Source organism: Eptesicus fuscus, chromosome 18, assembly GCF_027574615.1.
Source record: "Eptesicus fuscus isolate TK198812 chromosome 18, DD_ASM_mEF_20220401, whole genome shotgun sequence".
NCBI lineage: Eukaryota > Metazoa > Chordata > Mammalia > Chiroptera > Vespertilionidae > Eptesicus > Eptesicus fuscus.
This window is the reverse complement of record NC_072490.1, coordinates 9,520,212-9,532,869: the sequence shown is the minus strand read 5'-3', so window position 1 is coordinate 9,532,869 and position 12,658 is coordinate 9,520,212. Positions and strand designations below refer to the sequence as shown.

General features: G+C 53.7%; 1 protein-coding gene across 2 annotated transcripts in view; it reads left to right on the top strand.

Moving 5' to 3' along the window:
• Window positions 1–297: 297 nt before the first annotated feature.
• The window catches only part of CDCP1 (CUB domain containing protein 1), a 33,958-nt gene continuing 21,597 nt past the window's right edge, over window positions 298–12,658 (top strand). For both annotated transcript variants that reach the window (XM_054708010.1, XM_054708009.1), the window contains exon 1: window positions 298–410. In XM_054708010.1, coding sequence (XP_054563985.1) covers window positions 329–410 — 82 coding nt within the window. In that variant the 5' untranslated portion in view covers window positions 298–328. The remainder of the gene's footprint in view (window positions 411–12,658) is intronic.

The following is a 12,658-nucleotide window of genomic DNA, read 5'->3' as shown; positions in this document are numbered from 1 at the left end:
ACGCCTTTGGACAAAAAGACCTGATCACTCTCAGCCTAGACAGGAAGGACTAGCCCAGGGAAGGTGACGACAAGTCCCAGCCTCCTGGGAGCGACGGGCAGGTGCTGAAGCAGGAAGGGGGGGAGGGGAGAGGGGAGGGGACAGGTCGGGCCAGCTCGAGCTCCTGCGGCGCAGGGCGGAACCCGGGCCAGCCCGCCTGCGCGCAGGTGAGAGAGCCCAGGCGGGGCGGAGCGCAGCGCTGCCCGTGCCAGGCTCCAGCGCCCGCGGCACCGCCTCGAACCCCGAGCCACAGTCGTTTTCCCCGCCGCGGCCGAGGCGCCCCGGAGCCATGGCCGGCCGGAGCTGCGGGGTCACGCTCACACTGCTGGGGGTCCTGCTGCTGGGAGCGGCGCGCCCGCCGGGTGGAGCGGGTGAGTGCGGCGCACCCGGCGCCGAGGTGCCGGGCGAGCGGGCGCCAGGCGGGGAGGGGACGGAGGAGCGCCGAGGGCCGAGGGGACGGCGTTGGGGCGGGGGCAGAACGTCGATGTGTACGGACGGCGCGGACTCTCCCTGGGACCGCCCGACTCCGGGGCGCGCCGCGTCGGGCGCGAGGGCCGTGCCCTCCTGGGTTCGGGGCGATCTGACCCCGAGGCCGGCCGCGGCACGTGGGAGTGTCCCCGAGCCGCGAGCCCGCGGTCCGGGGCGTGAGTTCGACGCCGATCGAGAAAGGAAAGGCGAGTGCGTGGCCGCCGAGCCCGGGGCCCGCCGAGGTGGCGAGCCGCGCGCGCGCTCCGCTCGGGGTTCTACCGGGATTATGGGGTGCGCCGGGGCCGGCAGGGCGTGGGGGGCAGGGAACTTCCTTCTCTGCCCCCTTCTGCCCCCTCGCCTGGACCTGGGAGAGGTGCAAGGGAACAGGTCTTGGTGCTCGGATACCCACCGACCACCCTCTCCCCTGTGCGTAGGCTACAGTCTCGCTTCCCTGAAGTTCAGGAACATTAAACACCTTTTGCACTCGGATGTCGAGTGTGACTCGACACGGTTAGCATTAGAATTAAAGGAATCGAGAAAAAAGCAAGCGAGTGCAAAGGGTTTTAAGAACCTGATAGCGCTCGGTAGAACGTGGAAGGCCACTGAGGCTCGGGTGGCCTCCCCCCCAACCCCCCCCCCGCCCCCCCCAACCTCCGCTCCTGGTGTGGACTTTGGCCGCGGAAGGGGGTCCGCAGGGCCGGGCGTTCCCGCTGCGCGCGTGAGGTTCGTGCTGTTCCGGTTGGGGGAGGGACCGCCCCTTGGAGCCGCTGGGCCTCGGACGCGGTGCCCCGCGGGCGCTGGACCTATGAAACCTGTCACATAACCTGGTTTCCTCGGAAGAACTTGCTTTGAGGCCTCTCCTGAGATTGGCGCAGGTTTTGTGTTTTGTGAAGCGCGGTCAGGAAGCCTTTGGGGTCTTGGATTGCCCCCTTCGCTGCACCTAAGTGGGTGTTTGTATTTGCCCGTGGGTAAAGGAGGGAAAATTAAATTCAGGAGTAAAACCGAACTTGGGCGATTCGGTAACTGCCGTCCTTGTAAGTCCGAGACAGGAAAGGTTCCCGGTTCCTTTCTGCCCAGTACAGAGAGCACGTTAAGACCGCCCCTAAAGGAGTGTGGGCATGGTCACTGTAATTTAACACGGGGCTTTCAAGATTTCCTTTGAAGAAAAAAGTCAGCTTAAGAATAAAGAATGATATAACTGTATGAATGCTCCTGCATATACTGATTGCAAAGCAAAAGTCAACAACAAAAGAATAAAAGAGTCACTTCGCGAATGAAGACGTGTGTGAATGTGTGTGTGAGAGAAAAATGTGTGCCCGCCACTTCCTACAACCTTAGTGCACACATTAGCCCGTCCTTCTCCTGGGCAGCTGGCAACAGACCATCAGGTAAGGAGAGCCAGGTCCTCCCTCCCCCCTCCACCCCCTCCCGGTTGCTGCATGGAAACTGGAAATTGGTGGAGATACTTGCGGTTGGCTGTGCTCACAGTTGAGAACTGCTCCAGCAAGAACATGGTGTGAATCAAGGCTTCACGAATGACAATGGCAGCCTGTCCTGAACCCGCTTCTGTTACCGTCTGATTTCCCCCTGTGGCCTGGGAGGCTGCCATTTGGTCTCCAATGGAGTCTTCCTTCCAGGAAGTTCTGACTGTGGGAACCTTGTCTCATGGCTTGGTGTGTAAACTTGAGGACGTGTAGGAACTTTCCCATTTCACTTTCTCTTTTGTTTTTAAATAAATATATTTTTAATTGATTTTTAGAGAGAGAGGAAAGGAGAGGGATAGAGAGATAGAAACTCCGTGAGAGAGAAACATCGTCCATTGGCTGCCTCCTGCATGCCCCCCACTGGGGATGGAGCCAGAAACCTGGGCACGTGCCCTCACTGGGAATTGAACCCATGACCTCTTGGTTCCTGGGTGGCCGCTCAACCACTGAGCCACGCTGGCCGGGCCCATTTCACATTCTTAAATCCTCTCTGTGGTCTCAGGAGCTGGCCGGGTGAGGCCACATCCCAGACGTACGTAACCCAGGGCTCTGCCTCTGTGGTTGGAGCGGCCGCCTCGGACACCTGCTTTGCCTGAAAGTGAAGTTGCACTTGCGGTGGAGCTGAGGGGTGAAGGAAAGTTGGCTTCTTGGTGTGGTGTGTTTGCACGAGTTTGGTACCCCACCAGCGCCCCCACTTCCAAGGGTGAAGGACTGGTTCAGTAGGAGTCGTGGCCTTGTTAAAACTCAACTTAGTGGCTTTCCAGGAACCACTCAGACACCAGAGTCCGGGTCCGTGGCTTCACTCCTGCCACCGTGTGCAGACATCACATGAGGCGTTCCCCACCCTGGGAGTGTGCTCATCCTTCTTCTGTTCAAATGCGGAGCTGCCGGCTGTGTTCGCTAACTGGCAGGCCTGATGAGTTGCTCCCCCCACCCCACAGGTTTGCATGACTTGGAGGCAGATGCTGCCATTTCATCTGTGATGACTGTACCACGCCCCACCCCTCACTCTGCTAGGGGTTATTTCAGGCTTCAGTGTGGAGGAAGGAAGTTGAAAACAATATTTAAAATGTTTATATAATAGTTATTGTAGAAAAATTGGCCATAAATATAACCAAAATGGGAAGAAAAAAGAAGTCATCTGTGAGCAAACCACCTGCTCATATTGGTGCACTGTGTGTGTGTGTGTGTGTGTGTGTGTGTGTGTAAAACCAAATATAGGACCATCCCGTTATATGGCTTCGACCATCCCCCTACTGTTGGGCATTTAGGTTGCTTTTCGTTTTTCCTACTAAAAAATAGAACATGTCCAACAATAGGGAACTGCTTGTGTCAATTTTGATAGGTCCGTTCAATGAAAACACATTAAAAATTATATAGCACAGATTCTGTAAAGACAGGAAATGTCATTTTTGTGTCAAGGTTGTAATAGAGGCTAAGCCAGATCATCCCGTTTTGATATATCTGAAAATGTGTTTTTGTGGCTGTGTTGTTCTGCACATTGTTGACGGTTTTGTCCGGCTGAAATTCTGGAAAGAGAATTGCTGGGATGAAGAGTGGAGAGAACGTTAGGGCTTTGGCTGCAGGTTTCCACGCTGCCGTGGAGAGCTTCTCTTGTTGTCCTGGTGCACATCCGGGCCAGCAGTGAGTGCATGGGCTTCCCACACTCACCCAGGCTGCCATCCCTGCCTCACTAGCATCCTCCCTCTCAGTCCGCAAGCAGGGTCTGGACAGCGTTAGTGGACATCAGACATCTCAGGAGCATCTCAGTAGCCGGTACGTGGTCCAGCCCCGCCTGCGATTTGGATGTGGGAAGGAGGAAGTGTGCAGAGTTTGCTGGTCAGAAGGATCCATGGTTGAGGTCAAGGTGGATGGTGCAGTAAGGGATGACACGACCCCTGGTATGGGAGACCCCTAGCTAAAGCTTTCCACTGGGTGGTCAAGAAACGTGCACACCCTCTAATTCTCATTCTAAATTATAAAAATTATCCCACAATCAAATGATTTCAAACCACTTCCTACAACCTTGTAATTAGCCCATCATCTTCTCCTGGGCAGCTGGCAGGAGAGCCAGGTTCCCTCCCTCACCGCTGTGCTGCAGCCTTGGGTTTGTATTCAGTACATCAGTTTTTTCCAAATTACTGTCTACTGCTCGTCAGCGCTAACACATGTGGGCATCCGCTCAGGGCCGGGCACTGCAGACAGTTCCGACGGCCAACCACTCACGGCTTCTTCACCAACAGTGGCTCTGTGCCCAGTAACTTACTAAACCCCCTTTGTTGACACTCGGGGCACCTCCGCTTCATCCCGACGCTCTATCTGTTGCATTTGCAGTGTGAGTCGCAACTTCTTGGCGTCATTTTGTTTAAAATGTTGTGTTGTGTTTGGAGATGTAAACATATGTTTCCTAAATAGACATTGGCCAAAAACAACTTGGGAGGGTGAATCATGAGGTCGACAGTGTTTGAGTAATAAAAACGAAGCTTTCTCCTGAGAAAAAGTAAATCGAGGACGTGACCTGGGGTAGATCTGCTCGTCATGTAGCTGTCCATCCTCAAGCAAGTGCTCTCAGTGACCTCCCTGTGTGGAGAGGCACAGAGAGGTGAAGTAACTTGCCCAGGGTAACCCAGCTGGTATGTAGTGATGTTGAGGTGGCAGCCCTTCGCACAGTGGGACTCCTGAAGAAGCATTTGCTAGCTTTTGAGGCAGTGTCTACACTCCAGACATTTTTAAATTATTATTTAAAAGAAATATCAACATTTACTGAGTGCTGGGATCATATTTTTCGTAGGGATGTGTATGTGTTGTTGTTTTATAGTATTTAGGCGATTTAAAAACTGTGTTTAGAAAAAGAATTACCTGTCCATGGTAACAAAAATTCAAATTGTACAAAACGGTGTGTGATAAAAGTGTGTGTCCCCTTCCGCCTCTGACCCCAGGCCTCCTCCCAGAGGGAGCCAGCCATGGCTTCTTCTTCTTCTTCTTCTTCTTTTTTTTTTAAATATATATTTTATTGATTTTTTACAGAGAGGAAGAGAGAGGGATAGAGAGTTAGAAACAGCAATGAGAGAGAAACATCGATCAGCTGCCTCCTGCACACCTCCTGTTGGGGATGTGCCTGCAACCAAGGTACATGCCCTTGACCGGAATCGAACCTGGGACTTTTCAGTCCGCAGGCTGATGCTCTATCCACTGAGCCAAACCAGCCAGGGCAGCCATGGCTTCTTGTGCCTTGTGTCGAGCTAGTCTACACATGTTATTGTTCACAAATACCTCTCTTCTTTATACAAACAATGGGAGCTTAATTATAGTGCACAGTATGCATCCCATGTGCTTCTGGATTTTTATTTCACCCCAGACCACGGTTCACTGCTTCCTTTCGCCTTTCCAGTGGGAACTCACCGTAAGCTTTGGGTGAGGGAAACATTTTGAGTCTCCTTTCGAATATTTACTTTGGTTAAGTGATCAGAAGGCCAGGAACACAGTGTATTGAGAAGACTGAGGGCAGGCGTGGGCTCTGGTAGCTCCTCGTGCTGTCACTGATGAGTGATTAGCTCTTGCTGACTTTTTACACTGATGAGTCTAATAGTTAAGGTGTAACCCGCTTTAAGCTGCTGTGACACACAAACCCAGATGTGTATGATGACTCAAGCACAATAGATGTTTACTTCTTGCTCAGGTAAGGTTGCAAACAGGAGATCTCCTCCAGGCAGAGATGTGGGCTCCTTCCACTTTCTGGTTTCACCATCTCCCACATCCTGAGAGGTCACAATTTGGCTTTCATGTCCATCAACGTCTCATTCATTCCGTGTTCCCCTCTGCCTCACCCCAGAACCTGGGGCTTCACATGCCTGTAAGTTTCTACTGGTTTCTTTATTTTTATTTTTTAAATATGTTTTTATTGATTTTAGAGAGAGGAAGTGAGAGGGAGAGAGCGATAGAAGCATCAACGATGACAGAAAATCATCAGTTGGCTGCCACCTACACACCCCCTATTGGGGATCGAGCCCACAACCCGGGCTTATGCCCTGACCGGGAATCACCTCCTGGTTCATTGGTTGACACTCAACCACTGAGCCACACTGGCCAGGCTCTGCTGGTCCCTTTAAATGTGTGCTCAGGAGGGAGGGGAGGGGGGTGTGGATGGGTTTGTAGGAATGCAGCCCCACTCCCCGCAGTGTTCAAGGGAATAACCAGAAAAGGGTGGAGAAGGGTTTGAGAGACAGTGAAAGCAGCAGGGAGTGGAGTGTGTGTGTGTGTGTGTGTGTGTGTGTGTATGGCATGACTCTAGTCATGTTATCTTGTTATCTTTCTGTCTAGATCTCACAGGAGCTTAGGAAAAAGGCTGGAAGGACCTAGTTACACTGGGTGTCTGGCCTCACGGTGTGGCTCAGCAGAGGCCTCCTGTGTGCGGGAAGTTTGTTAGTGGCACTAATGACAAGGACTCTGTGTTGTCCTGCGTGTTCTCTCGTTATAACCACATCGCTCCGCAACCTCCCAACTCGGTTGGTTTGGTTTTCTGTAAACAGTAATGCTGAATTGGTGATAGAATGCAGCGCAAAATCCGAATTTGCTTTTCTGCAAAAAATTTTCTCAGTCTAGAACAAGCTTTTTTTTTTTTTTTTTTAAATATATTTTATTGATTTTTTACAGAGAGGAAGGGAGAGGGATAGAGAGTTAGAAACATTGATGAGAGAGAAACATCCGTCAGCTGCCTCCTGCACACCCCCTACTGGGGATGTGCCTGCAACCAAGGTACATGCCCATGACCGGAATTGAACCTGGGACCCTTCAGTCCGAAGGCCGACGCTCTATCCACTGAGCCAAACCAGTCAGGGCTAGAACAAGCTTTTAAACATTATTTGCAAGTCTACCCTGAAATTAATATAATATTGTATGTCAACTGTAATAGAAAAAATAACAAATTGTTTTCCAATGAGCTTCTACACACACTTCCTGTTACCAAGGAACTGACCAGACCAGTTTTGTATAACTTACACGTCATAGCCAATTACCTGTGAGAAATGAATGAAACGCCCCAGTGGGCTTCTGCGGATCACAGTTCCGCTTGAGAGCAGGTGTCATGAACTGACACGGGGCTGGCGCTGTGATAAGGGGATAAGCGGCTGGCGAGTGCCAGGCCTGGAAACCTGAGCTGGCTCTTCTGTGGAGCCTGGCAGGGCCGGCCTTTAATCCCGAGGCCCGCTGAGAGCTGAAGGATTGCCTAACCGGCCTGGAAGTTGCTGACAAAATCTTATCAGGCACTTCAACCCTGGGCTAAATCTGTAGGAGAAAGTTCATTTTTCCAATGGTAACTAGTGCTGGGATCGTCCACCACCCACCTCAACCCAGTGAGCTCTGGGACTAACACTTCCAGCCTCCGTGGTCTCTGCCGCTGGGAATGCAGCCCCAGTTCCAGCCAGGGACCTGGGCGCTGGGGAAGGCGTGTCCCACCGGCACTTGGAAAGCCGAGATAAGCATCTCCTGCTCTTGCCCTGGTAGCTGGAGAGCGGAAACAGCCCACTTGCTGCTAGAGGCCTGGGTGACGGTAGCGCATCCAAACCCTGGATGCTACGCAGCCACTTGGAAGAATGGCAGCTTCTCCGAGGACCGATGTGGTTGATCTTATATACGTCACCCCTCCTGGGGGCTGACCCGGTCCCACTGGGCGAGGGAAGCCTGTGTCTGCCAGCCCCGGAGATTTCCTCAAGTGTGCAGCCCTCCTCTGCCGACCTGTTTTCCCCTGGCCCACCTGATTGGCCAGAGGAATCACTTTATCAGCCTGGCCCGAGATCACCTGAGAGAGCTTCATTCAAAGACTTATTCTCCATGTCAGGTTGTGTGGGTAGACCCGCCCCACCCCCCTCTAAGATAGCTGGAAACAGCCTGACTGGGGTGGCTCAGGGGTTGAGTGTCGACCTCTGAACCAAGAGGTCACGGTTCGATTCCTGGTCGGGGCACATGCCTGGGTTGTGAGCTTGATCCCCAATAGAGGGCGTGCAGGAGGCAGCGGATCAGTGATTCTCTCTCATCATTGATGTTTCTATCTCTCTCTCACCCTCTCCCTTCCTCTCTGAAATTAATTTAAAAAAATAAAAAAAATAAAAAATATATATATATATAGATATATATATATTTATTTAAATATAGATGGAAACAAAGTAACAACAAAAGGTCCTGATCCCTTGTGGGCTGCCCTGGCTCCTGGAATGGTGATACACCCACACTCCCCAATGGCGCTCCCCTAAGTGATCAAGAGGTTGGGCCTTCACCGTGAAGAAACGGGTAGACCTAAGCACCCTGTCCCCAAAGACCAGTTTCACCCCTCTCAGCTGCCACGTGGCGAAGGCTGAGGTCACAGGCGGCCACTGCCTCTCACGCCCTGGCTGCAGGGGGCGGAGGCTGCAGAGGGTCCAGTTGTCCTTGTCCAGTTGCCCCAAGGACGGAGCTGGGGCTGAGTCAGCTCAGGGCCACCCTCCAGGCGAGGGAAAGGCAGCGTGCAGACTGCTGCCGCTGCAGCGGGAGTGAAGGTGGGGGAGGAGGTGGTGATGTTGGAGAGTTTGACCAGATGCCACCCCGGTTGCCCAGGACCTGTCATTCATGAGGAAGAATTCAAGTGGGGGTTCCGAGGGGCAAGACTGCAGACCAAGGGAGGGGCCCGTGCTAGGCAGAGAGCCTTGTTCGGACGACTAGCCTCCATGCTACCTGCATTTTCATTGATCGCGGGAGCGTCTGTACTGGGGCGGAGGGCAGGGGGGCAGTACAGAGTGGGTGTTGGCAGTGCTGTGGGCTGAAACAAGTCTCTCTGGCACGTGCCCCTCCCTCGCCGGGGTAGGAGTGCATACCGTGGGCATGGTCCCGAGGGTGGCCGTCCCAGCCCTGCTCTCTGCTTTACACATGTGGTCTCATTGCAGTACCTGTAGGCGCCCTGCACAGTTCATGTATTTGACCAGATGTTACAGATGAGACACCTGCGGCTTAGAGCGGTCAGGTGCTTGTCCAAGGTGGCCCAGCGAATGACCGAAGTCACTGTTTAAGAAGCAGGGAGTGGCGGTCCCAGCGGATTGAGTGATGGAAGTCAGTAGTCAAATGGCCCCAGAACAGGTCTCTGTCTTCAGAGAACCTGCTCTCCTGTGCCACCTCCCCGCCCCCTTGCGCATGGATTTTCAAAGCCAAAGCTGAACTTGAGTCCAAGGTGGAGGTCTTGATAGTGACCATTTTCCTGCCGCCCCTCCTGACCTTCGACTCTCACACTGTCCTGTGAGGGACAGTGAATAATGAGGAAGACACTGGCTGTCGTCAGCTTCTGGGAAAGCCCATTTGAGACTAAACGTGCATTGAGTTTAGCCAGCTCCCGGCTTCCGTGCAGACAGGTGAGGGCGTTTTCTCTCCTCTTGCCCCTGACCGCCAGAGAATGCAGTCCTGTCCGAAGGTTCCCCGGTAGCTGTGCGTGCCTGTCCCCAAGGCGGACCGGGCATCTGTAGCCGAGGGCGCAAAGGGAAGGTCCCGGGTGCCAGCAGCCACCAGGCTGTGACGCTCTTCATAACCTGCTAATGGTTCATAACCTTTTGCCATCTTTTGAGTTTTCTAGTCATTGTCATCATTTTGATTCTTATGTTTAGGTATAAACTTGAGTCTGTGTAATTTTGCTCCATTTGGGGTTGTCATTCAATGATTGGCCATTCATTCTCAGGTTTAAATGCAGAGCACACCTACCTATGCTACGTGACATAAGCAAGACACGAAAGGACAAATACGGAAGGAGTGCTCTTCCGTGAGGCTCCTGGAGGCGTCAGGTTCAGGGTGGCCAGAGGCTGGGGACGGGGAACGGGGAGCTACAGTTTCCTGGGGGCAGAGCTTCCGTTTGGGAAGAGGAAAAATTTCTGGCGACGGATGGTGGTGATGGTTGTACAACAGTGTGAATGTACTCAGTGAACCTCTGCCGTCCTCTTTGAAGCCATCCCTCCAACCAGCGCAGTTCGGTGTGATACGGAGTTCAAGTCCGTGTCCTGGGTTGGCCCCAGTCCCAGAGAGATGTGTTCGTATGTTACCACGGTATACACGTAGATGTGTCCGTTTGCTGCAGGCGGGCCCCCAGCCTGGTGGTGGGTCTCTGACCCGGCGTGTGTGGGTGATCATAGCAGGGACGTTACCCCCGGAGGGCGTGGGTGGTTTCCCAGCAAACCCTTCACCGCTTCAGAAAAATATTCTGAGCACAAGCCCCGCAGACAGGTGCTCGCCAGCGCGCCCTGTGGACGAGCGTGCGGTTACTTTAGAAAATAAAGAACTTGCATCGTTGCCCGTACGTTTCATTCCTAAAGAGTTTGGGGATTGAGGGTAGGGAGGGAATGGGTGGACATAACAGTCGCCTGTTCCGACAAGTCAGGTCGACTAGGAGTCCCTTTTAACATTGCTCTTTGAACTTTATTTGACTGCCCTCAGGGATCGCTCTAGAGCAGTGGGAGTAGTAACGAGCGGTTTTAAAGGGAACTGCGGGCCTCTCACCCCAACTCAAGGCAGAGGAAATTCGGTAGATGGGGATTGGGGAGTTCTCCGAAACTTAGGTCAGATCCGGCCCGTGCATTTCAGGGACAGGAGACGGGAGCCCTGCCTTCTGCAGGATGCTGTTCTGCCAAGACGAGGCACTAGCCCTTACACCCCGCCCTTTGTGCCACCAACTCGGCCACCTGCCTCCCGTGGCCACACCCCCCAGCCAACGTGCCAGTTTCTCTTTCTCCGTTCCCTGCACTGAGTGAGACACAACCAAAAATATGCACGAAAGAAGAACTGCACCCCAAACATTTCAAATTCCAGGGAGCTTTATGTTAAAATTCAAACTACACTTTCCAGTTATTTTGAAATGAGGGTTTTGTCTTAATGTTAGTTTGCCCAGCTAACCATTTCAACAAACATCTGTCCCTTTGGGTCCTCTGGAGATCTCCCGGAGAGCCAGCTGCTGAGAAATGTTTTCTTCTGGCTTGATTGACTTTGTTGACGGGAACAACCCGTTCTCACCCCAAAATTCCTGGCTGTGTGTGGAGTGCCTTGGGCAGGGCCGGCTCTGCTGAAGAGTCATGGACCAGGTGCTGGGCTCTAGCGTCAGCTGCCCGGGCACAGAGCCTGGCCCTGCCTTTATTAATCGTTGAGGCCTGGACACGTTACTTAGCCTCAGTGTCTTCATCTGTGAAATGGGGATTAATATTAGATGTTAATATTGACATCTGTGGGGATTTAGAAATACCCAATGCCTGCACATATAAAGCACTCATTGCGTGTTCATTGTCGTTAGTATGGAGGCAGGCCTGGTGCCTCCATTTCAAAGGCTCCTCACCCAAGAGGGGGCTCCCCCTCCCCCCGCCCAGTTCTTGAAACAGCAACTTGAGTTGTGGTTCTCTTTTATGGATGCGGGAAATGAACTACTTCCAGGCGGGCAGATGGGCCGGCCTCCTGCCGTTGGTAAGACGTTCACTTCCATTTTTCAGTCTGTGAATAGACCTGGCCAGCTCAATGCCAAGTGGATTGAGGGTGGCTAAACCACTGCCCAGGTCCCCTGGATTGTAAGACTCCGCATTGGGTGGTGTAACGGTCCGGCACCCCCTCCCCACAGCTGGTCCCATTAAATGGGTGATGTTGGTGGTGCTGTCCAGGCCCTGATGTCAGCCAACAACTCCGAGCACGCCCTTCCTGTCTGCTGGCTGATTGGAGCAGCCTCCGCAGCTGCCATGCGGGCGGCGCAGTGTGGTTCCCTGGGGCGCGGAGAGGGCAGGGTGCTGAAGTCAGACCAGGATATCCCAGCTGCCTCCTGAGCTCAGCAAATGGGAAGTGAGGTCACTTCTGTGTGCCTCCAAGAGGTGCTAATGTCACACAAGTCACCGAGTCACCAAGTCACTGCATGAGTGAGCAGGGTCAGGGCTGGGAAGGTGGAGGAAATTGAAGGAGGCACCCAAACTTGCACAACCCAGACAGTGCGTGCCTCCTTAAAGCGTGCCCCTGGGTGCCTTACCCGCCTCACTGTCCTCCCGGCCCAGCCAGCCAGGACTCTGGGCTTTGGACTGAGAGCCAAGCTGCTGCTACCGGTGTTTCCCTGCCTCACGCCCTGGAATGCTGCCCATCACCAGTGTCAGTGGTTGTAACAGGCTCTCATTCTTAATATCAACAGCGATCACGCCGACCCACCCACCCCACCCCCACCCCCACCCCCACCCCCGCGGGAGCCAGACCCGTTGCCGGTCGCCGGCTCGCTGGTCGCTGGTGTTGTGGGGGGGGGGGGCGCGCCTCGCGCCCCTCGCCCCTCCCACGGCGCCACTGCTCCCTCCCTCTCAGCCCCCCCTGCGCCCCAGGCGAGTCTGGGCATCGGGCCCCAGGGGGCGGCGGTGGGGTTGGTGGAGGCGATGTGGGCCACAATTGGCTCCTGGTACTGCTCTAAGCACTCCGTGTGTATTAACTCTAAGTCCTACAACAATTCCTTGGTCATTCCCAGTTGCTGATAAGGAAATTGAGGCTGGAGAAGCTAAGGAACTTGCCCTAGGGGACACAGCTGGTATGTGGTCCAGCCAGGAATTGGCCCCAGGCAGTCAGATTCTAGAATCCAAACTCTTAACCACGCCCCGAAGCTGCTGAGATTTGCTGGTCCCACTGGGTGAGGCCCAACAACCAAGCCCCTCCGC